The sequence below is a fragment of the Lissotriton helveticus genome, chromosome 12, assembly GCF_964261635.1.
Source record: "Lissotriton helveticus chromosome 12, aLisHel1.1, whole genome shotgun sequence".
NCBI lineage: Eukaryota > Metazoa > Chordata > Amphibia > Caudata > Salamandridae > Lissotriton > Lissotriton helveticus.
The window spans coordinates 393011197-393035726 of NC_136073.1; the positions used below are offsets into that span (position 1 = coordinate 393011197).

The window sequence follows — 24530 nt, forward strand, 5'->3', positions numbered from 1 at the left end:
AATTTGGGAATGCGTCAAAAACCATGGGAGATGCACCCATGCTACTCCCACAGAATGCCTCCCCAAGCCCGAATAAGGCAAAACAGTGAGTGGCACTGGCTTGCCTTATTCCAGATTTATGGAATCACTCAGGCCCACACAAAGTGGCCTTGCGTAACTTCATAAATCTGACTTAAGGTTTGCGTCGCACTTGCACCACTTTGCGTGGTGCAAGTGGGATGCAAACCTGCTTGTAACTAGGCTTCCTTTTACATGTTAATCTAAGTGGGTGTCCTTAAAAGAAGGAACATTGGCCTACATCTTATCAGATGCAATAAAACATACTGATATAGTTCATAGATCTGCCCTTGGAAGCTTGATTGTTCTCCATATTCACCTCACTTGCGCTTACTTACTGGAGGCAAGTAAGCACTTGTTGCTGCAGGGCGATAAGGCTGCACTGCACCCTGCTTAGCCCAAACATTTAAACTTCTGTGGGAATCTTGCTGGGGGTTATAGTCCTATAGAGGCAATCTACTATTCAGCGTCACAGGCCTGTTGACTATAAGACCCCTGAAGCAGTGTCCGCACAATATACAATGTGCGAACTGAGCAGGTGTAATTTGTAAAATCTTGGCAGGTGCCACTTAGCTCAACTCTAGCTTTCCTTGGCATAATTTCTACCCAGTGGGACCATTAGATGCGTGCTTCTTCTTTCAAGTCAGAATGTCTGGTTGTCTCATGTTGTGCTTGCGCTCAAAGCAGTATCCTCCCACATTCAGATAGAACATTAGCCTTGACAAACCTCCTTATAGAACTCTCTGAAGTACTATTGTGAATTGATGTGCAGATTTTACCAGGGTCTTGCCGACCCACGTTGTTGTATGAAACAGGACTGTTCCCATGAGGCACAGGGTCAGACTGATTTGCATATGGCCATGTCTGAGCTGGGGTGGCAGAGTGGGCTAAAGAACGGTGATGGATTAAACCCAGATCTGTTGACTGGGTGTGAGTGTTCGATTGGTTCAGATGCTCCGTCCATCACCACCCTCTTTTGTACCGATTTGTTCACCATAATTTGGCAGGGTATGCTCAGACGTGAGTCCCTTGCTCACTTTGCCACTAGATTTAAGCAAGCCTGGCTGAAGACGGCTGTAATGCCAGAAACCGGTCCTAGGAAGCTTGTTTCCGGTCCAGGGAAGGCATGGCTTGGCAGTTCGGGCAGGACTGTTCCCATGAGGCACAGGGTCAGACTAATTTGCATATTGCCATGTCTGAACTGGGGTGGCAGAGTGGGCTAAAGAACGGTGATGGATTAAACCCAGATCTGTTGACTGGGTGTGAGTGTTTGATTGGCTCAGATGCTCTGTCCATCACCACCCCTCACCACCCCCTTTTGTACCGTAGTATGAAATCTGGCGCAAATGGTGTTTGCCCCATATCTAGCACTCGCATAGAGAAGTTATTCAACTACACTTGACCTTCCTACTATTTTCCCAGGTCTGTCCCACCAACTTTACGCTGGTGGAAATTTCCATGCAACATATAAAAAAATATGAAAATAATGTGTGCAAGAATGGTGCAAAAACTGCTTGGTCACATTGTATATGCAAGTCTTAATCTGGTGCTCTAGGGTGTTTGGGGCCTGTAATTTATATTGGGATGTAAATGGCCCTGCACAGGAGACCATATGTCACAGGTTTCCTTCTTACCTTAGACCCAAGGATCTGCCTCACCCAGGACTGACAGCTGTGAAAAACAATGTTGCTGATTCTAGCCTTACAACTTAAGTTGTTTTTTTTGTGAAGTCGTTGTTGACTTCTGGGGAGGTCAGTTCATGAACCACTAATCATGAAACTGCTGCACCTTGAACAAGAAGGATAAGTGAGCAGAACAGCAAACATCATTTATCTCTCCTCATAATCAATCATCAAATCTGCATTCCGTATAAGATTATATTTCACATTATTTAAAATGTACTTTCAAAAATCTGTTCATTATGGTATGAAAGGACCATTTGATCCGGTCTTGTGAAGTTCAAGCCAATCTCATTCCTTTTCCCAGCCATTTCAGCAGAATCTGTTTATCCACCTAGCCACGATCTCAATGCAAGCAGAGGATAAGTTAAGGCTATATGGAACTTGTCGAAGTTGTTGGAATCGCCCTTGTGGTTGGTTGCTTGTATGGATCATGTTTACCTGATATAGAACTGGAAGCGGAATGATAGTTAAGCAGCATATTATTTATTCTTTAAACTGTATCACATTTAGTACAGCAAAATGTGGTCATCATTAATAACAATGCTCATGCAAACTTAAGAGCTTCCAGCTTTCACACTTAAAAGGTACTGTAGCATGTGTGTGGGTTCTCTTGCTAGAATTGACCAGGGGAAATAACAGTATGTGTTCGAGTAGATCAACGTGTTCCCTTTTTGTAGATTAAGTTATCAGATTCAGCATACTCCAGCACTCACCTATGAACTTTACAATATCTTGTCTTGCATGGCATATTAAAGGTTAGTTACGTTGGTGAGGTCATTAGGCTCGGCAGCAGGAATCTATAGCAGGCAGGTACTCCTGCATATTTTAAGAGGTTGAACAATGCTGGTAGGAAAGGGGATTAATTTAGCAGCTTCAGGATGTTGGAAGGAAGATTCAGTTTAAATCCTTGAGGTGCATTGGTTAAGAGATCAATGGGCAAAAAAGGGTTCTTCTTGGGATACCCTACAGGAATCCTAAACAATTTTGGAGAAATCATCACACCCACAACATATTGTGACATGCTTCATCATAGGCAATTTCCTACACCTTGGTAGGAAAATACCACCATGGTGGACTCAACCATTGCTGGGAGTTTTTAGATAAGTGAATGCTGGATTATAGCATGAATCCATATGTGTTTAAAAATATCTTAATGTATACCCCAGAGAATATTCTTTACTACTGGGTACCTCGGATATGATCAAAACACCATATATCTTGGGTGTCAGATAAGATACAATAACTCATCTATCCGACTACTTATGCCAACTTGTTTCGGCTGTTCAGAAAGCCCATCTGGGCCTTTGTCAGGGCTTCTATAATCCCTGCCTATCTACTCATTTGTGCCACTTAGTTATCATGAGGCCTAAGGCTCTCATACATTGCCTGTTCTCTTTTTTTTTTGTTGATAGGCACCCTAGCTTTAAGGTGGTTTAGATTTCTACTGTCCAGATTCGGGAGGCAATTCCCTGTAGTCACACATTCATCAAGGGGATGTGCTTGCATGCACACCTACACTTCCCCGCCTGCCGGTCTCCGAGCCCAGAAGGCCAAATTGTAGGATGTTTTGCTCTGCCCCGGGCCCTAGCCTACCCCAGGGTGGGTGGTGAGTTCTAGCAATCCACTTAGATTTACTAAAAACACATGCAATGCATTCAGCAACCAACGTTGGTGTGTTGCAATGAGGGAGAGAAGAAGAACGTTTCATATCTACTAACATAGGGTACTGGCCTGCTCTCTCCCTAGTGCTGTCTAGAGCCAAGAACACACCTTTGCACAATGGTGCAAATATGTAGGCATTATTTGTAGCATAGGTTCTGTACTGGATGGATGCCATTTCAGTGCAAAATACTATTCCTAGACAAATTGAAAAACTTTTCCCACTTTAGAAGTGTGCTGTACAGTGTAGCACAGATGCAAGTCAGAAACGTTTAGATAAATACAAACGTTTCTCCTTTTTAACACCTTCTCAAAGAGTTGTTATTATTGCCACAAAGCCTTGTCTATAATTGGTAATGGAAACGGTTGTGCTTCGGAAACTATGGGTGGTTGCATGGGAAACGGCAATGTACCACCCGTGTAAAGCCTCCTTGATGCAAAGTACTTTTACTTTCCTTAAAAACATTTTTTTATTGGATTTTGCATTGGGTGCAGTGAAAAAAGAACATCACACAGGATATCAGGCATATGGCCCCAGTGCAACAAAGAGAACAATGTGAATAATGATATAACACAATTCGGTAACCCCTCACCCCCATAACCCCTTCACACTTCCCAGGCATCCATCAGCCGATAAAGTTGTAAAAGAGCAAGAAAGCATACATTCAATGACAACAGTATACACCGTCCCAGATCCACAACCTCCCTACAACCCATGTTGGCTCCGACTTCCTCTTTCCCGGCTGCTCCAGGAAGTAGTAGTGCATCCATCCACCCCCATATCTTACAAAACTTACAGGAGCAGGCCCTGCTGGTTTATGTGTCTTTTACTGCCACCATGTACATGCCCATGCCCCTTTTTTACTCAAGGAGCGCTGGGCTGTCTCCCACACCCCCAGTAGCAGGCTACATCTCTATTAGCCGCCACTAGTCCTAGACCGCAGAACAGCAATTTTGCCCTTGGCAAATCATCATTAGGGATCCAGCGGGATCGAGTGTGTGAGAACCTTGCCATGCTCCTCAATCACTACTTCCCAATAGGTTTGGATCACTGGACAGCCCCAGACTGTTTGAAAAAAGGGTCGAGCCCCAACGTGGCACCTCAAACAATGTGGGTCTCATGTTTCCCGCATGGAATGCAGTTGTCTCCTGTCATAATAAACCCTATGAAGGAACTTAAATTGTATCAGGCGGAGTCTCAATTTTATTGCCATCTCTAGTGGGTGCAATAGGGCCGCCTCCCAGTATATGTCATTCAGATCTCATATATCGTCCACCCATTTTTCTTGCAGCCAACTAAGAGTGTTGGGCATATATTGAAGGTTTTATAAGTTAGGGAGACGGCACCCTTTTCCAACTCCCCGGTTAGCAGCTGCCCTTCCACTGGGGCAGATGCAGGTATACCCTCCCTGGGTAGCTGCTCAGCCTGCCAAGCATGCTTACCTGCGCATATTTCACAAATTGATTGACGTTCATCCCCTATTTGCGTTCCAGTGAGATGAATGGCATTAAGTCCCCTCCCTCTAGTAGATCGCCTACCTTTGAGATCCTAAGGAGATCCCAGGCCTCAAACCCCATTGTTTCCATATTTCCAGAAGCCAGGTCCCCTCCCATAAGGTGTGTTTCCCTCTAGGGTCTGCAGTGCCGGCCATGCGTTTCATTGTCACCCCTCCTCCCCCCCCCCTCTCTCCCAAGGCGCTTTGGTCCTTTGCGAGGCCAGGAGGAGTCTCTGCGTCTCCTTGCCCCTGTATAGATAATGTAGGCAAGTTTGTTTCTCCCACTGTGCCCCCTCAAGCTTAATGGTGGAATGATTCTGTGGGGCAAACAACCAGTCATTTATAGTAGTCAAATGAGTTGCCCAGGTCCGTAAGGGCCAGACCCCCGTTGCAGGGATTACACTGCAGCATTTTCAGGGCAGTTATGGGGTCTTTTCCATCCCACAGGTAAGCCAGTGATGATCTTTGGGGGATCCGATAGTATGTGTCCTGCAGAACATATAGCAGCTTTGGGAAGGAGGTCATCTTGAACACTCCTAAGGGCCCCATAAGAGTGAGGGGCAGTCCTCTCCACCTTTCCATGTCTTCTCAACATGCACATGCCAACCGTCCCAGGTTCTGCTTGAAGCAGAGATCTCTCTGCAGTGTCTTAAAAATACCTAAATACCTGAAGCCATCCTCTGCTCGGGGCAGGCTACGGGGGAGGAGGGACATCCCTCCCCGTCCATCCTGCCCATTGGAAGGTAAAGTACTGACTTGCCCCAATTAATCCGATAACCAGAGTGATTGCCATATTCCTCAAACAGGGAAACATCAGAGGGAGGGTCGTCAGCAGTTCAGTCACATTTAAGAAGATGTGATCCGTATATAGGAAGAGTTTCTCTTTATCCCCTCCACTCCTGCGAGTTGGAGACCTCAGGGTGGTATAGTACAACACAACGCAAGCCAACGATTCTATTGTGAGGGTGAACAGGAGGGGGAACAAGGGGTAGCCCTCCCTCGTACCTCGGCAAAATTGGGCAGTCAGAGGGCTCCTTTACATTGAGTTGACTGATAAAGCATCCCCACCCACTTGTGATATTGGGGGCAAAGCCAAACTTTATCAAGGTTTTTTTCTAAGAAGGGCTAGTGCACTGTGTCAAACTCCTTCTTCGCGTCCAGTACGAGGAGAACATGGGCTTCTGGCCTGTTGCAGACTTCATTCAGCCAGTTATTTGCCCGGCGTAAATTATAATGGGTGGACCTACCGGGCATGAAGCTGGCAGTAGTCTTGTGGCAGGGATTGTAGCGAAGATTTTGACTTTGATATTAGTAACGAAATCTGGCAATAAGAATCACAGTGCTCTATGGGATTACCCTCCTGATGTATCACCACTATAACTGCCCGCCAAAGGTCTGGTAACAGAATGCCCTGCTACCGGCCTCTAAAAACATATTGAGTATATGAGGTCCATGTAACCCTATATATCACTTGAAACATTCCCCCAGAAGTCTGTTGGGACCCGACGTTTTGTTGGATCGTAACTTCATTACAGCGGCCTGGACCTCCGCCAATGCAACTTCTGCTTCTCGCGCCTCACGCACCTAGGCATCCAACACAGGGGTAGAAACAAACCCCAAGTAATGAGAAATATGTGGTGCATCATGACGGGGTTTAGCTTTATAGAACTCCTCGTAATAGTGGGAGAAGGCCTGTGTAATAGAATCATCCATCTCAAAACAGTTTCCCTCCAGCCTGACTATCCACGAAACCCATTTGGCCACCACTTCTTTCCTACCCAGCCACGGCAGAAGCTTTCTGGCTTTATTATCAGTGTCATACAGCCTGTGGAGCATAGCCAGCATTTGTTTCCATGCCCCACTGTGCACCAGAGCACGGTACTCGGCTCTCAGGAGTTCCAACTGTCTACGTCTAGGGGGCTCCTTCTCCGGACCTGGATCTCCTTCAAGTTCCAGGAGTCTGTGCTCTAGGGCTCCCACCTTTCTCCTTCTCTTTTGGGCAACCAGGTTTCGGGCCCTGTCCCGCAGGACCACCTTGTAGGCCTCCCACAGTGTCACTGTGGAATTTACTGAGCCTCGTTCTCTTGAAAGTAAAGCTTGCAGTTCATTTATAGCCCTGTGTCCACCTCCAGATCTTGCAAGTCCCATGCATTAAGTCTTCACCCCATACCATCCCTGGGGTCTGGTCTACCCGTCTTCACTAGTTGGTGGAAGTGATCAGAGAGGTCCCTTGCCATGTATTCTGCCTGAAGTATACCCCCCACTTCTCCCAACGGTACAAAGATATAATGTAAGTGCGAAAACACCCTGTGGGCCGCAGAACAGTACGAGTATCTCCTGTCAGTGGGTTGTGCCCTGCGGAACAGTCTGCGAGGCCAAGGGTAGTGACAAAGCGTGAAAGCGAGGTAGTCAGGATAGGTGTCCCGGTCAGATCCGGCTGTATAGCCATTACATCATTAAAATACTCTCCAAGAATGTGCACAGGGGAGTTTGTTTCCAACAGAATTTAGCAGAGTTTCGTTATCATGGGGGCCTGTAGCCAGGTGGCATGTATACGCTAAGCAAAGTAACATCTGTTCATCCCCATAGCCCTTGTACCCCCACATATCTGAGAGAAGAATCTATCCAGCGCTGGACCACCTGGAAGGGAGGGTTCTTCTGGATTAAAATGCCAACACTCAGGGACCCTGAGGTATAACCCTTATGGGCCAGAACAGTGAGGCACCTCTTCCCAGGAACCTGCACTGTGTCCCCAAAATATGGGTTTCCTGTAGGAGCACCATGTCAGGTTGTATCCTCTTAGTATATTGGGGCACCAATCTCCTCACCCAGCTTTGCCTTACTTTCAAGCATTTTTGCAGCAAAAAATCTGTTTTTGTAATTCACAAATAAACATTTTGCATCGGTTTCTGTAACTTTTTGTGACCAAAACCCAGATCAAAATGTTAGTATATCTCTCACTGTGTGTTTTTGTAAGTCACTGCAGAATTGGCCTTAATACAACTTAAGACCACTAAACTGGGCCGAATCACATATTTGGGAAATGCATCAGAGAGTGGGAAAATGTGGAATAAAGCATTTATCGTTTAGTTGATACCAATATTTATTTAATTTCATGAATACTGCCTTACAACATGCTTCACAAAACCTTTTACAGTCTCTTGAAGTTCTAAAACACTGCCCAGATTTTAAAAAGTGCAAGTTACAAGCCAGGCTCGCTTAGAAGCAAAGATCAGGATGTGCATTACATATAATTCCAGAGGCTCTAACTCTTTATAGGTCTGGTGATTACCAAGCCTTACTGTCATGAACAGGGAATGACTATGAGTCAGTCCCATTTACCCATTAGTTGTTTTGAGTCCGCCTCCTTAAGTCATTGCTATCAGAAAGTTTCATTTGTCTCTAAGAGGTGTATTTTAGCCTTTCAGTTATGCTACTGGCTACTACCTGTATCAATCCGCTGAAAGGGTTCTTCCACGGCGAACATAGCCGGGGAGGATGATGTTGTGTTGAAACTGTAGTTTGGTAAAACATGTATCTTATTGGAAGTGCGGCATATGAGAGAGTTAAAGTTAAGTGATTATGATGGTGGTAAAAGATGAGAGTGAACCTTATCTTTTGTTTTTTTTATCTTTTTCATTTTTGTGGCATAGTCCATGCCAAGTTATTAGTCAAACTTAACTTACTTTTATCTTTATTTTTTTGTAAAGGATTACATTATTGTTTGTTGTTTTAGGTTGAAGATATGTTAAAGGTTGATGTGTTCTTTCTATGTTGATAGTATTTGCTCATGTGATGTTAACTGAGCTTATATATAGCAAGCGGTGGAGCCTCCATTTTCTTTATATGTTTGGCCACCCCTCACCAAAACTCCTTTGGCACAACCTCGTTGGAGGCGCCCAGCCAGTGCACCCATGCCTGGTGCTCTGATTTGGCCTCTATACCTATGTCCTGCTTGGCTCGAGCCTTTGACTTTGCTCTGTTGCAATATCCTTCAGCCCTGCTTGTACAAACGCCTGCCAAATGGTGTCTATTTCTAGCTGTAAGGTTTTCTTGGAACTGGAAAGGTGTGTGGGTGCCTCGTAGAGAGTATGTGGGAATGAGTGTCTGTTTCTAGCTTTAAGGTCTTCTTGGAACTGGATAGGTGTGTGGGGGCCTCGTGCGGAGTATGTGGGCTTGATGCCACGTATGTGGGTTTTTGATTAAGTATGCATGTCTGTGGGCTTATGATGTCTGTATAGGTGTCTGAAGGGCTTGTTCCCCCCCACCACCTCGCTCTTGTGGATTTGGGGGTACATTCCCTCTGACTTGCTGAAGGAAAAGGGGTTTATTTCTATCCTCTGCCGTGCCTAAAGATGAAAAGGGGGAGATTTGTTTCTCGCTACAAACGTATCCAGAACCCATTGCAAATTCAGCATAGAAATGAAACTTTTTGAACAAAATTACAGCTTTGTTAAAATGTAACGGCCTGCCTTCATTAATGAAGAGATTGGGAGCCAGGCCAGCCTTGAACCCTTTTTCAACTTGGCCAAGTGGATTCCTGTTTTTGTTTTTATTCCACAGCAAATGTTGATCATTGTCAGAATATCATATGACAAAAATATTGTATCCTAAATATTGTCTACAAAAATATGACACCATTGCAGTTAATGTTAGAAAATCAACAGCCAAAGGGATGATATTCTGTTAACCATATTCAGGACATGGTATTTATGTTAGCCAATATTTCAATATTTCTGTAACTGATATTCTGGCCAACAACCACAAATGTTCACAAACCTTGGGGTTATTTGAAACAATTGCAATTTGGGCTGGTGGGGGAATTTAATGAACCCTATCTTGGTAATGTAGATGAAGTGGGATAATCTTAAATATCCTCCAATTTGTGGACAATAGGGCCTTTAACCCCCGCCAAAGGTTGAGATATTCTATATTACTGTCCCCACCTTGCCCAGCAGCTGGGGTAATGTCAGCTTTTTTGTTCAAAACTTGCTCGGGGACATAGGGGTTTATGTATTGGGCCTTCTTGCTAAATGGCAGGCAATTTAATTCAATATAAAAATCCCTGCCTCGCCCAAGGTTGAAGGATGTTATTTTTCCCCTTAAAAAAGAGGAGGGGCCAGCTGTACCACTCATCTGTGGTCTACCAAGCGAAGCAGGCCATAGGATAAAAGTGAAGAAAACAAGTGATGGGTGGATTTGTTTAATTAATCTGGGTCACAATCTATCCTATTATTTTTTCCCCACCATCGCTTTTTAGACAGAATCAAGCAATATTCAACTCTGTTGTGGTCCTACCCAAACTGACAGGACTGATCCCCTTAGAACGGGAACACTACCAACCTCAGACTGATTTCCATTTTATTTGGGCATCATCAGTAACGTGCAGTTTGATTCCTATAGTCAGGGCCACTGGAATTATGTAATTCTGAGGCCACAGGTTTTTTCCACATAATTATGGATTTTGCCACATAATCCATCATTTGCTGCATAAAAATCGTTTCTAGCTAAACCGATCAAAAGTTTTTCATCAAAATGATGTGCTATCTAATAATAGGAATAGATGGCCTGATTTAGAGTTTACAAAGTATGGAGCGAGTTTACGCCTCATATCCAGTCGCACAGCAACATTCACGGGTACTCAATAGACATCATCCTTAATTTAATAATCCATTTTAATCACACTTATTCCTTTGTTTGTCAAATTATTCTTTTCTTTATTTTCCACATCGAAGGCATCATGTTTTCCCATTGCTTAAAAATGCTATATATATGCCTATCCAGGCCTTGTACTATAGCCCGCAGGAATACATCATTTATCCTTGGTAGCCAGATTCACATAACCCAATGAATTTTGGACTTGCCAGTCCTTTGTCAGGGGTAAATAAATTTAAAGCACACCATTTGTTGTTTACTTCAATTATCCATATCAAGCATATTATACATCTCACGTTATTTTTTGCAAAATTACCCATTCTTTGCCAACGCTTATCACCCTTGCCCCAATACCAATAAGTATCAATCAATCAATCAATACATTTATAGAGCGCGCTACTCACCCGCGAGGGTCTCAAGGCGCTGAAGGGAAAGGGGGGGGAGGCGCTACTGCTCGAATAGCCAGGTCTTAAGGTGTTTCCTGAAGGTGAGATGGTCCTGGGTCAGTCGTAGGTGAGCGGGGAGGGAGTTCCATGTCTTGGCGGCCAGGTAGGAGAACGATCGTCAAATTATGCCAAACGTGTCCCCCACATTCACCATCAGGTAGAACATGCAAACTTTCCACCCCGTGTAATCACTTCACCCTAGATGTGTACCAAATTAACACCCACAATGTAATCGTTTCCAAATTACCAACAAAAAAAGCCTTACTGTGTACCTGCAAAATCCCAATCCTGTGTTTGACGGTAAACCCGCCGCAGCTGCTTCCCTTGCCTCCACTAAACAAATACTCAATCACCAACTCCTGCATGATGTCCCCCATAAAATGTCCCTGAGCGCTACTCCGCCCTCCTCAAAACATTCCAGCCTATACCGTGATTCCAACTACCCATATGACCCAACCCACGACTGCAAAAGAAATACAAATCCCATCAAGTCTGCACGCGGAAGGAATATAAAAAAACTTTAAATCACAAAGAAAGAATGGTGTGCATTCTATCACATATCTGGATACTGATTTAGAGTTTGGCAGACAAGGACGTACTCCGTTAGGACGACAGAGTAAAGTACTCTATCGCCGCAAAAGAGTCCCTGTCTGTCAAATTCTGAGACGGCCGCCAGTCCAGCAGTCATCTTTAGCATTGGCTGGATTCTGTTTTTATGGAGGTTCCTGTCAATGCATTGTTAGTTTGACGGGCAAAGTTTTCTCCAATGGCGAGGGGGGAGTTTTGCAGCTTTTACTGCCTGTCACCGCCATGTTATGCACCCATTGTTGACAATAAGCAGGAATGTGTATGTCTAATTGTTGAAATGGTCAATTCATTGTAATTGTTATCTTTCCAATAGGAATTCCATCTCTTATATGAAGAAGCAAGGTACTACCAGCTGCAGCCAATGATCAAGGAACTAGAGCGATGGAAGCAGGACAAAGAACAAAGAAAACATTTCCAGCCATGTGATTGCCTGGTGGTGAGAGTGAGTCCAGACCTTGGAGAGCGGATTGCACTGAGTGGGGAGAAAGCATTAATAGAAGAAATTTTCCCTGAGACAGGGGATGTGATGTGCAACTCGGTCAATGCAGGCTGGAACCAAGATCCGACCCACGTAATCAGATTCCCCTTGAACGGATACTGCCGGTTAAACTCTGTTCAGGTGAGATTGGTAAAAGTAAATTGTGGGCCTTGCTTCACTGGCTCTAATGAAATGGAAGGCTTATCAAGATAATTTATTTTTCTATATCTTATTTATAGACAACTCTTTATTAATCGAGTTTATACACATGAGATTCAAGCAAATTAGCATCTACAGATTCATACTAGAAAGCACTACAAGGACTGCGAATGAATGTCAGAGTGATAGATAACTGTTCAGGACATTGCATCGGTGAGGTTTAGTAGCAGGGAATGGAAAGTTGTTCCTAGGAGGGCACCCGTCCACCTGCTGCACTTGTAGCAACATGAAACATTTGCCGCAGCCAAGAAAGGTACCTAAAGCTGTCCTATTTGTTTCCTGTAGTTTAAGAAGCATTCAATGTATTGGCACGCTAGCGAGCCATCCTACTTCACAACTCTGCCCAATCCTACTGACAGGGGCGATGTAATACCCATTTGCAGATTTGACATCATTCTTATGAATTAGGATTTTATCCAGTGGGAAGCCTGGGCTTGTTCTTGTGTTTTTTCTTCTGGCTAGTTAGTCTGCACGCATGGCAATGGTTGCTCTTATTTTCTTTATTTATTAGTGTTGTTTTTATATCAAATGCTTGGATTCATTTTTAAGTCATACACAACTTGATGATTAACAGTCAACATATCTAGCAATAGAACAGAAAAAGCTTCAGTAGAATCGTCAAACTAATCTCCAGCCCAAATTTAAACAAGAATCCTTACCCCTCCCCACTAAAGAATAAAGAGTCCCCTCCCTGAAACGAAACAAAACAAAGAAAAACCTGTATCCTGAACTGGCTGAGTATAAACTTGGGGGCAGCTGTTATTCCCTGGGAGCTACTAGCCACCAACTAGGTAACCTCAGAGCACTTGAGGCTCAGATAATGCTTAGGTGGTACTTCAACAAACATGATAGGGCCTGGACATGTGCTGGTGTTTCAGCAAGGCCATGCCTAATAGTGATTTTGGTTTGCTCACCATTCAAGGATTACCCAGTTTTTCTGCATCCAATGATGAACCTGGGATAGACAGTGTGAAACTTACAATGGGTTGCTGGGATGTTTTTTGGGCTGTGGTGAAAATGCTGTACCTTGTAGAACACAAAAGGTAATTGATGTAAATTGTGAAAAAATTGACCCTGTTTGACTTGAATGTGCTTGATGGTTCCGTATGGAGGCCCAGAAGAATCTGGACACAGAGGGTGTCTTGGTCCCAGCTGCCAAGGAATTCTTTGGTGATGTTTAGAAGCTTTGATTCTGGACCTCGGTGATCTTCACTAAGGTTTCAGATATCAAAGAAGAGCTAGTGTGCTTCGAGATGAGGGTTAACAGATGACTACTGTGTCAAGGGCATTGGCCGCAATTAGTAGACCAGAAATTGGTCTATAGTAGGAGAGGCTCTCCTGATTCAAAAAAGGTTTTCTTTATGATATGCGTGATCGTGGTGCGCTTGATAGGTTGATGGATGGATGGAACCACTGATAAGGAAGTAATTAACCTGTGATCAGTGGTAGCAGTCCTGGTAGGCCATATTGACAATGTTGGTGTTACAAACATCTCCGGCCTGTAAGGATTTTACCTTTTTCGTCCTCATCCTCAGTGGTTGGTGTTAGCGTGACGAGAATGACAATGGGGCCTGAAGGTGGGGACTCCTTGTGTTAAAGGGAGGTGGAGGCCATGTACCTGCTGAGGGCATTGAGTTTAACATTGATGACCAAGAGGTTGTCACACAGATCTTTAGCATGCACCTGAAAGTTTGACAGATGTTAGGGATTAGTGTTTCTCTGAGACAATGAAAAGCTCTTTGGTTGACTTGTTCTTTGTAACGTGAGCTTGAAGTGCTCCTATTTTTTCCTGGTGCAAGCTAGTTTACAGCCTCTGGAGGGTATTCCACATGCAATCAGATCTGAATTTAGTTTTGTTTTGTTCCACTGTCATTTTAGCGCTCTTACTTTGATGTTTCAGAAGGTGCACATTGTCTGTGAACAATTTGTTGTTCTTCCTTGGGTTCATTTTTTTGTGTGGAAAGGAATCCAATATCGAATTTAGATAAAGGCGGCCCCGCCTACACTGCTAAGCTTCAGCACCGCCTTTTTGTTTAATCAGAATTTTCTTCATGCCTGGTAAATAAAACATTCTCTTTACAATCAGCGCTCGTCGTTATTTGCACCTTGCTGACAATAGTTGTAAATTCTCTCACTTATACCGACACAAAGTGCTTCTAAGCTAAGCATGAACACTAAAACTAAACTTTTATACTACATAATTAAACTATTTACCTTTTCACTGGAGAGAACCAGAGTAGTCCCGTATTTAACTATTTTCAAAAGGTATTTTCCTGTTTAAATACCAGCCTCTTTTTCATGCAAACTGTAGCTCATTAAATAGAACTCTTGAGTATAGGACCACGTGTTTCCCTTCTCAAAATGATAGTAATATGACATCTGTGAAGCAATATGCAGGGTTTTCTCGAGTATTGAGGTCTACTATAGTCATCACGTTTGCACTGTAGTAATAAAGGTTTGAATAGGGCTTTATTAGTACAGTTGTTTCCAATAACAAGCTTTTATTGAGGCACAATCAGTTTGGCTCCCCTGGCATATCGATGTTACGCCATGACAGTGAAAACACATCTGGGTCAATAAACCGTGATATTAGAAATATGTGTAATGGCAGATTCACACAGTACTGCAGGGAAAGGGGTAAATGTGTTAATATGACTACAGTAGAGGCAATTTGAACAGATATACATTTCATTGTGTGCTGGGTTGTGGGAGAACACTGTGTGTATTTTGTGCACTTGAAATCTACAAAATATGGGCCCGATTTAGAATTTGACAGAATGCAGTGATGTAGCAAAGGGTGGGGGGGCTTTTCCGCCCCGGCCGGCACGAGTTTTGGGGGTGGCTTGGCTTCCTCACGCTCGTACCCGCCGTCTTTGGGTGGCAATCGCCCCCTCCCCCGCGCTCTACACTGCGGCCGTCAAGGGGCGGCAACTGGTGGAATCTCAGCATCACCCCCTCCGCCCCGGTCTTCAATGCGTCCTTGGGCGGCAAATACAGAGACCGCCACAGGCGGCGAAGGGGCTCCCTATGCCACTGACAGAATGGTTTGTGACGGATACCCCGCCCACCTTCTTACAAGTTCTGTAGGATATAATGCACTTGTGATACAGCAGATGGCATATCTGTCGCTTTTGTGCCTGAGTAGCCCATCCGGCTCTGAATCAGGCCCTCTGTATGTAATTCAGCTGAGTGTAATATTCTATTCAAGACTATTATTGAAGGAAGAGAGACATCATTAAACTCATAAGTTATGGCCCTCTTCAGCTCTATAAAGGTATTAAATAGCTTATTACACTGTGCACGTCTCTACTTAACACATATATATATATATATATACATATATATATATATATATACATATATATATATATATATACTAGCAGCCCGTCCCGGCGTTGTCCGGGTATAAAAAAGAATGTCAGGCTCTGCATTTAATAATGACTGCGCCAACGTTCAGCGTATGTGGCCTCACAGTGTCCCAAAGCGGCACCGCGATGCTGTGCTGTGCTGATGCAGATGCTGTGCGTGTCTGTAATCCCCCCCATTGACACAGTGCGGAAACGCGCCTTACCAGTTTTGGCCTGCACAATGTTCCCGGGTGCCTCTGTACGCGATGCTGTGTGTGTCCTGAATTTACCCCAATGACACAGTGTGCACACACGCCTCATCCGTCTTGGCCTGCACAATGTGCCCAGGTGCACTGAGACGCCGTTTTTCAGCGTGTGTGGCCTCACAGTGTCCCAAAGCGGCACCGTGATGCTGTGCTGTGCTGATGCAGATGCTGTGCATGTCTGTAATCCCCCCCAATGACACAGTGCGGAAACGCGCCATACCCGTTTTGGCCTGCACAATGTTCCCGGGTGCCTCTGTACGCGGTGCTGTGTGTGTCCCGAATTTACCCCAATGACACAGTGTGCACACGCGCCTCATCCGTCTTGGCCTGCACTATGTGCCCAGGTGCACGGAGATGCCGTTACCATCTACGTGATACGACGCTATCCGCACACACCATGGGACGCTCTGCCCACGTCATAGGACGCTACAACGCTATCCGCAAACACCATGGGACGCTCTGCCCACGTCATAGGACGCTATTCTGGCACCCCTGCACAGACGCTATTCCCACGCTGCAGGCGGAGTATGCTCCTCAGAGCCGGTACGCTATTCTCACACCCCTGCACAGACGCTATTCCCTGCACAGATGCTATTCCCACGCTGCAGGCGGCGTATGCTCCTCAGAGCCAGTGCTACTTCCAGCGGACTACTTTGTCCCGCAACGTGCTTTGTCCCTTGCAAAGTATATGTTGCGCTGGTGTATAGCCTATGTCCATCTGCTTTGCCTCACCTTTCCAAAGCTGCATGCGGTGTCCCGGTTGGCGCTGTGGTTCCTGAGCTTACCCGCCTCAAAGGTTTGGGCTCTCTCTTTATAATAGTAGTATAGATATATATAATGAAATACTAATATTTACAATGTTTTGTGACATCATTTACTGTGTTACTATAGGCCTGTGCTATAGAAATACTTTGACAAATATTTTTTAAAGTTTCATTTTGTGCGCTACAATAATAGTTTTCCACCCTACACTTATATTCTGCAGTAAATCAACTTTTATATGACAGGGTGAATTTTATGACTCCAAATGTCCAACTCGTGCTTACCTATCTTTGTTCTTCTATTTCTATTTTAGTTTAAACCTTTAGTTTGGGGGATCAGTGTATTTGCTGAGTTCACTATTTGCAATACTGTACTTACAAGAACATGTGCTCTAAAGGGTGGAAATAAGGACACCAGAGGTGGGGGCGGTGGCTCGGCATTTTCTTTCCGGTACGTTAGGTTTGCTGTTTGTTTCAAAGGCAATAATAATAAATAGGGCTTCTGTTCCATGTTGGTTGGCGTCACGCTGGCCTCGTAATGGTGTTACAGCAGCAATGCTAATTTTTTTCATCAGCGTGCAGCCTGAAGCAACTTATCGCCTTCCCCCTAAACAGCCCGAGGCGCGTTATGGAAAGAGTTCTAAAACTACACACAAAAAGCCTGTTCATGCCTTTTTGTAGAAGGAGGCAACACTGAAAAATGCATTATTTATGTCTCTCTCATAATTAAATGATGGTGCCTGCGGTGTGGACTTAAAAAAAAACATTGATCCCTGCACTTCATTCAAAATGTTGTATAAAACTCCCCCAGATTATTTTAAACACAAAAAGTTTCACACTCTGATCTTTGACACGGAATTGAAAATGAAAGAGCTAAAGTCAAAGCGGTTAACTGGGCATGCGCGGCATTGAAAGGGTTAGAAAGCAACCTTTCAAATGTGGTGACATAACTGATGTCAAAGTGTGTGGAGTGTGCAGGAAGGGGGGCTGCGTCAAATTCCACGCCCTCAAATAGACCTTTGTTTGCACATTCCACCCACTGTCCACATCTGTGGATAGTCCTACTTGAAAGGTTGAACATGGAACAGATTTGCACAGGGTTTATTTAGCATGTTCTGTGTTAGTTCTAAATTTAAAAATAAAAATAAAACTTGCTGGCACAGACTTCAAAAGCTGTACCACAAGTTAGCAAAGATTCATACAGTGCTAAGGTAGGTACCTGACAACACATACTCGGGTTTAAAATTAGCCTTTGGGTTGTGATTCTTCTTTCTTTGCAAAACAGACAATTCTGCATCTTCCACAAATGTTGTGATATGCTCAACAACTGTGATGCTTTTTTTTTAATGAAAGGCCCTTGTAGTAAAATTGTTGCATCTATTTTGTGCTATAGTACATGTTTGTCACCAGGTGCACTTAGCTGATTTCCACTTGCCGAGAGAGCGTTCAAATGGCGTCAGTGAGCCATGGCATTTTGTCTCATTTAGACAGGGACAGAAAATAGGCCTGGGCACCAAAATAAAAGTAGGCCTCATTAGCGAATTGTGATGTAAAAGCATTAGTAAATTGAGCACTTCAATACTTTCATAGACCTGTCCTTGTGATGCACATGGAGGACTGGGGAACCACAGATATTTGTGATTTCTGCATGCTGTTTGTGGCAGTATTAGGGAATAGCAGCCATGAAATTCATTATGTTCTTTCCACATCAAAAATATGAAAACATTGACACATTTCTGCTCTCCTACCGACACAGAGATATTGATCCACTTCAGTGTAATATTAGCATCGATTTAGGTGACTGCGCCATTTTACTCTGAAATTTGTGATTGTGATCAACAATTTACACGTAATGTTTTGCTTCAGACAGATTAGCCCTCCCCAGATGGTTTATGATTATTCCAAATTGTGAGATGTGGATTATAAACATATCTCTGTAGCAAGTGCATTTACAACCTGAACAATATATTGAAAGCATTAACGTAAGAGACGATGGATGCTCACAGATTATGGGATGCCTTAGCCCACTCAGCAACTGCTTAAAACCCCGAAGCCAGCTTACCAATAGATACACTAGCCCAGCAGAACATGTTTCTAAGATACCTCAGTGGTCAATTCTTAAGATGTTGTTACCTGAGGGCAAGAAGTGGGTAAGAGGCTCAAATATTGTTGCTGTTAACTCAACCTTTTACTCTTCTAGGGTGAATAGTCCTTGAAACAGTGTGGTCTCTCGAAAATTTCTGACATTCCTAGTTAGCCCTGACGAAGTTCCTGTGGCACTAGGGAACGAAACGCGTTGGCTGTGTGTCGGTTTTAATCAAACAACCTTGAATAAAAAGAAGAACTTTTTTGGACTACTAACGTGTTTGATGTTTGACACCTATCAGAGTGCACCTTCCTTTCTTGTGAACTTTTTACCAATTTTGCATCTTTCAACAGCAGATGCCGGGAGTTGTTGCCCTCACTGTTGAGATATGTAACTAGTGGAATGGAGGTGCAAGACCGTGGTCAGCTGTTGTGTGCTTTATTGTTTTAGGCTCAATTATCTTCCAGGGAGCACTTTGGATAATGTTCTAATCCTAGCAAGGAGAGTAAATATTAAAAATATCTCATGGTCACCTCGGTTTCCATTTATTTTGGGTACCACTAGTATGGTTAAAAATTTAAGTAAAATTCTGGTTGATTAACCCTAGTAAGGGAAACCGGGAGTCCCACAGGGTATTTTTTATTAAGCACAGGGTGGTGCGACACCTTTTGTAAGTTTGTTTATAGGTAGGGAGACCGTATCCCACGGTCCCCATAAAAGATTTCCACTCTCTCCCCTCCCACACATCAGTCGGGGTTTTTCATGGATTGAAAGTGTGTTTTTTAACTCACATAAATACATAAAATTCTTTGATTTATCTGTTATACTATTTGGATCCTGGTAGATTTACCCAGGGCACAAGTCTTAAAAAAAGAAGTGGGGGGACGCTCCAAGTTAGGTGGTGTCACCGGAAGTGACGTCACAACAGGAAGTGACGTCACAAAATTTGCCGGTCTCCGTCTGAAATGCATGAATACATACAAGATACAAGTAGAGGTATAATACTGCAATAAGTGGCAGTCACTCAACACACAAGAACACACCATACACAGGAACGGTTGTATGATGTTACAACGCGATCTTTTAGATCGCGGTACATCACAACGCATCTTTTACAATGCAAGTAGTTACCACGACTTGTGCTGTAGGGTGCTGGACTTAGGAATAGTAAGATTTACTATTCCAACTCCAGCCTACGTACAGTAGGGAATGTGTTGGAATAGTAAATCTACTATTCCTTAGTCTAGAGCGCCCTCCAGCGCAAGTCGTGGTAACGACTTGCGTTGTAAAAGATGCGTGGTAATGGCAGTGCGGTGTTTTGACCGCGTTGTCATGGATGTTCCCCCACAGGACCCATTCCTCGGATTACACGGTTATTACAGACTCGGGCCGTAGGCACTACGGGCATCGGTCGGGGTCCCTGGAAGTGACATGCTCAGCGTGTTGACAGCAGAGCTCCATGAAGCCTTGGCGCCTCGGCTGTGCTCTGAGAAAGGCTGGCAAGGGGAGGGCTCGAGGTGGAAGGGGAGATTAGTCTGAGCCTCGGGTGCATTTGAAAGGCTATCATTCGCGCGCAGGTGCAGACTCTGGTACCGGCTCCATCTTTTGGACAGGGGGGACGGTGTCCACCAGGTAAAATAAGTGGGGGGACGCCGTCGACCTGCGTGGTACCCCGACCCGAGCCCTGGATTTACCATTGATCTGCTGAGATAACTAGAAAGTGTCTATCACTTGCTAACTTTCTTCCCTCCAGGAATCTTCTGTGGCTTTCTTATAGACCATAGTCTCCCTGTCCCTACAGAATGAAAACATGATTTATAGATTTGGCCCAGAATTATAAAGGGTACCCTTAAATCGGCCAATTTGATAGGCAAGAAATGTAATCTGCATTTTGTCACCTAGTAAAGCTTACTCACGGGTACCTCAGGCGGATACCAACCTGCGTTCTGGAATTTTGGCACTGTAATTACACCTGTGCTTCTGTAGATAAGCTGATTTAAAAATATTAAAGTTTGTTTGAAAGGCACTGGAAGAAATACGGTGCTGCTGAACATGTTGCCAGGAGCATAACTGTGAAGGTAATATGAGGTGGATAGAGAAATGCCAAAAGGTTCGGGGGGGGCGAGATAGGGAGCATTATTTGTGGCAAGAGACCCCAGATATTTGAACTTCCGGTGAATCCGCTTGCATTTTTTTACACGAATTCGTTTTCTTTTACCCTTCGATCTCTTTTTTCAAGTACTTTCTTGAGAAGTGTGGCAGTTCCCTACTGGATGCTTGTGTACGCCCCCGGCTATTGCTAGAACCTAGTTCTGGGGTGAAAAATCCCGAGGTGAAGGGCTGTGTATTTGGTAGTTTATCACTGGGAACGTGCTCTTTCCACTGCAAGCGTTTGCTCGCTGAAAGCTGCAACTACTGCCAACAATCAGCGGGATTTGGCAGCCGAGTTTGATTCCGCGCGCCATTTTTGTACCACGGCCAGATGCATCCGAGCCCTTCCTTCACGACTCTCCCCAAAGCAGTGCTGGAAAGAAGCAGTGCCCACCGTTTGCCCAGCACTGAGATCCAGCCTACATAGCTCAAAGCCTCCATGCCTGCCAGAAGTTGAGAGTTAAGCAGACTGAAGTTTAAAAAAAACAAATGTGCCAGTGTATGTTCTTCCAAATCCCAGTTGGCTGGGTATGCGCTGTGTTTGCAGAGCGCGCGCCTCGCTGCCGTAATTCAGCAGCACAACGAGGGGTGTTCCAGCCCTCCATCAGCTGTGCTTTCATGTCTAATTAGACTTTCCTCTCATACGAGTTCAAAACGTGCATTGCCAAATTCTGGAATATTCTTTTGAAAGCAATTTTTTCTCCTTTGGCCTGACTTCGAAACAAATAAAGCAGTAGTCTTTAGAGCTAATTGGACTACCATATCACTTGAAGCAGAGCGTCAGCATTATTTTTTATGTACATTGTAACGCTACTGTGTAAGGTTGTGGAACTGCGAGTTATATAGTATCCCAATTTATTAAGCCAAAAATCGTGGCCTGCTGTAAAATGGCGGCAGGCAAGGATATCCCAAGGCAGGTAGGCACAGTATATATGTATTGTCCCTGTGTTTCAGAATCTTGCGAAGTTGATGTAACACTCCAAGTGGATGCAAGATACTGGACTGAGCACAAGCCTCCAGGGCAGAAAGAGTAACTCTACACAGTTCCCATTTTAGGTTGAGGGCATTCTGGATGAAGCACTTAAATCCACCAGTGTCGCTGTAAAATATTTTAGTTTAAAATGTATGTGTTCTAGAAGGTAGTTTGAGATTATGATTATCAGTTTGTGCTGAAACGAGAAATTAAAGTAACACTCCTAAGCAAAGCAGGTCTGACCTTTGTAACTGTGCAGTTTCTCTCTTTTTTTCAGATATATGAAAAAGAAATGCAGGGTCAGATTTACTAAGATTTTTGCATCAGGGTTGCGTCACTTTTTTAATGTAACCCTGACACAAAATCTATTTTAGTATTTGCAAAGTCATGCAAAGCCTGATTTGCGCTGCGATGTGTTACCTTGCATGGGGTAGGCATTACATGGGTGGGGCATCCAACCATGTATTCAGAAGCAAGCCCATACTTACTAAAGTCAATAAACACGGTTTTGCACCAAAATGGTGTGCCTACCCGAGGCTGGCGTAACGAGGAAAAATATCTTTATTTCTCCTTGTTGCTTCCTCTTTGCAAGTGTGCTTCATTCTGCAGCACACATACAAAGAGGAATAACACCTCTAAGAATAGTTGTTTTTGCAGGAAGGTACCCCTTCATGCACAATTTCTATTCTGACCACAAGGCAGCCACCCTTACTATTTGGCGCAAGAGTGCCTGCATTAACGCTAGACAGCCATTACAAGAGCAGAACTGCGCCGTATACTAGTTGATATGACGCATTTCTGCTCTCTCGGAATTGACAAAAGCAGCAACTTTCCTTGTGTTGAGTCATAGTTAAGTAAATACGCACCCAAGAGTTTAAAAGTGAAAAATTAAAAATACATAAAAAATGATGGTCCAAAAGTTCTAGCACAGAAGCGAACTACATTTTAGGTAGGTGTTCACGTGATCAGGAAAATGCAATCATCAACTACATCCATAAAGTTCAGTCAGGAGTTGAGGTCCACATGGGTTCATACAGACCAAACTTTGATGGGGTGAAGGAGAATACTGAATGCTAACCAAGCAGGCACCATGATGGCTGGCTGCACTGGAGTCAAATGAATAATAGCTGTAGGGGTTATTTGCTGAAGGTCTGAAGCTGGTGACACCCATGGCTGAGCCTGGAATGAAGTCCAATAACTCAGGTTCTCAACAATGGTCTGACATCAAGTTTGGACGTGTTTTAATTATTGAGACCTGGCTCATAGAATCCAGGCCACATAACTGAATGTGGATCCAGTCCAATCAATTTGGAGTGCTTGTTTATACAGAAGTGGGTGGAAGGTGAATAGCTATAATTAAGACTGCAAGGGAACAGGATTGGGCCAAAATAATCTAACATGACCCTATTTTGTAGGTAATACTTACTGAGAATCACAGTTGGTCTGGATCATTCGGGTAATCTCACTAGAAGCCCATACCTCAAATATATTCATATGGTGAAACTATTTTTTAAAGATATGTATATGAGAATTTAGTGGAGGATGTTTCAGTGCCCTGCCGCAGACACTTTGGATACTTTTGTGGCACCCAGGCCATCAAACTGACGCAGGGCTTTTCCCCGGAGGAGGACCTGTTTCAGAGCTTAAAAATGTGTCTTGTAGGGCTCAGAAAACATAGCAGATACAGTATCTTGTGCAATCTGGTGGTATTAGCCATGTTAGCTATGTCATCATTATCAAAGAGACCAGCTTTGCTTTTAAATCTATAAATAACTATGTTGCATCACAAATGTGTGACCCTCAAAGAGAGTGTGGCCTAGGAAATATTGACCCCCGCTTCTTCCTCCGTTAATATGCGAGGCACTAGTTTATCCAGGAAGCCTGCACCAAAACACGCTAAGGTGAGCCAGGTGAAGTCTCCATGCTGAAGACTAGTTTGGCCAGTATGTCCATGGATGATCTGAACCTAGGGCTAACCAAATGGATAAGGTTATATGGGTAGTCGGCAATAGGTTGCTTGGTAAATGTTTACGCCGCCTTTTTTTTCCTGATACTTGACAACTGACTTCACAGGTATAGGTGATTCAGTTAATCAACGATGACTATATTTGATAATAAACCACGATAAGCCATTTTAGAAAAGATCATCAGTAGCCAACTCTGGGTATGCAACAATATTTTAAGGTTCAGAGTCCAACTTTGACGTGTTCTCTAGGAATGGAAAGAAACTTTTTGTCTTGGTCTCAAGTGCACTCTGAGATCCCTTTGGGTAGCATGACACCAGATAAAATATATCTGCTGATGTTAGGCATGTACCTTAACTTGAGACTTATTCCCGTATTATGGGGCTAAGCTGGTAAGTAGAGGTCTTGTAATTTTAGGCACATTGGGCACCTCGACTTGGTAGCCAGCGTTAGGCAGCATGGGCATCTTGAGTATGTAACACTGCAAACAGAAAAATTGCTTGAGCTTTCCATCAGCCAATACCTTTGTCCAGCCAAACATCTCGGAACCTATTTAGTGCAATTTTCTGGCCATACCAATTCTACTGATCAGTCACATTACTATTATCAAAACTGTTGTACCTACTTTTGATTGCTTCCATGCAATCAGGTCCCAGCACCCCTGAGACAACTGTGATCTGAATGTAACTCTCTATTGCAAAG

The 24530-nt window shown here is 44.0% G+C and overlaps 1 protein-coding gene across 1 annotated transcript in view; it reads left to right on the forward strand.

Annotated features, from left to right (window-relative positions):
* KCTD15 (potassium channel tetramerization domain containing 15) overlaps positions 1–24530 on the forward strand; it is a 164772-nt gene that overhangs the window by 138887 nt on the left and 1355 nt on the right. The window contains exon 4 of the mRNA XM_078671503.1: positions 11897–12202. Coding sequence (XP_078527629.1) covers positions 11897–12202 — 306 coding nt within the window. The remainder of the gene's footprint in view (positions 1–11896; positions 12203–24530) is intronic.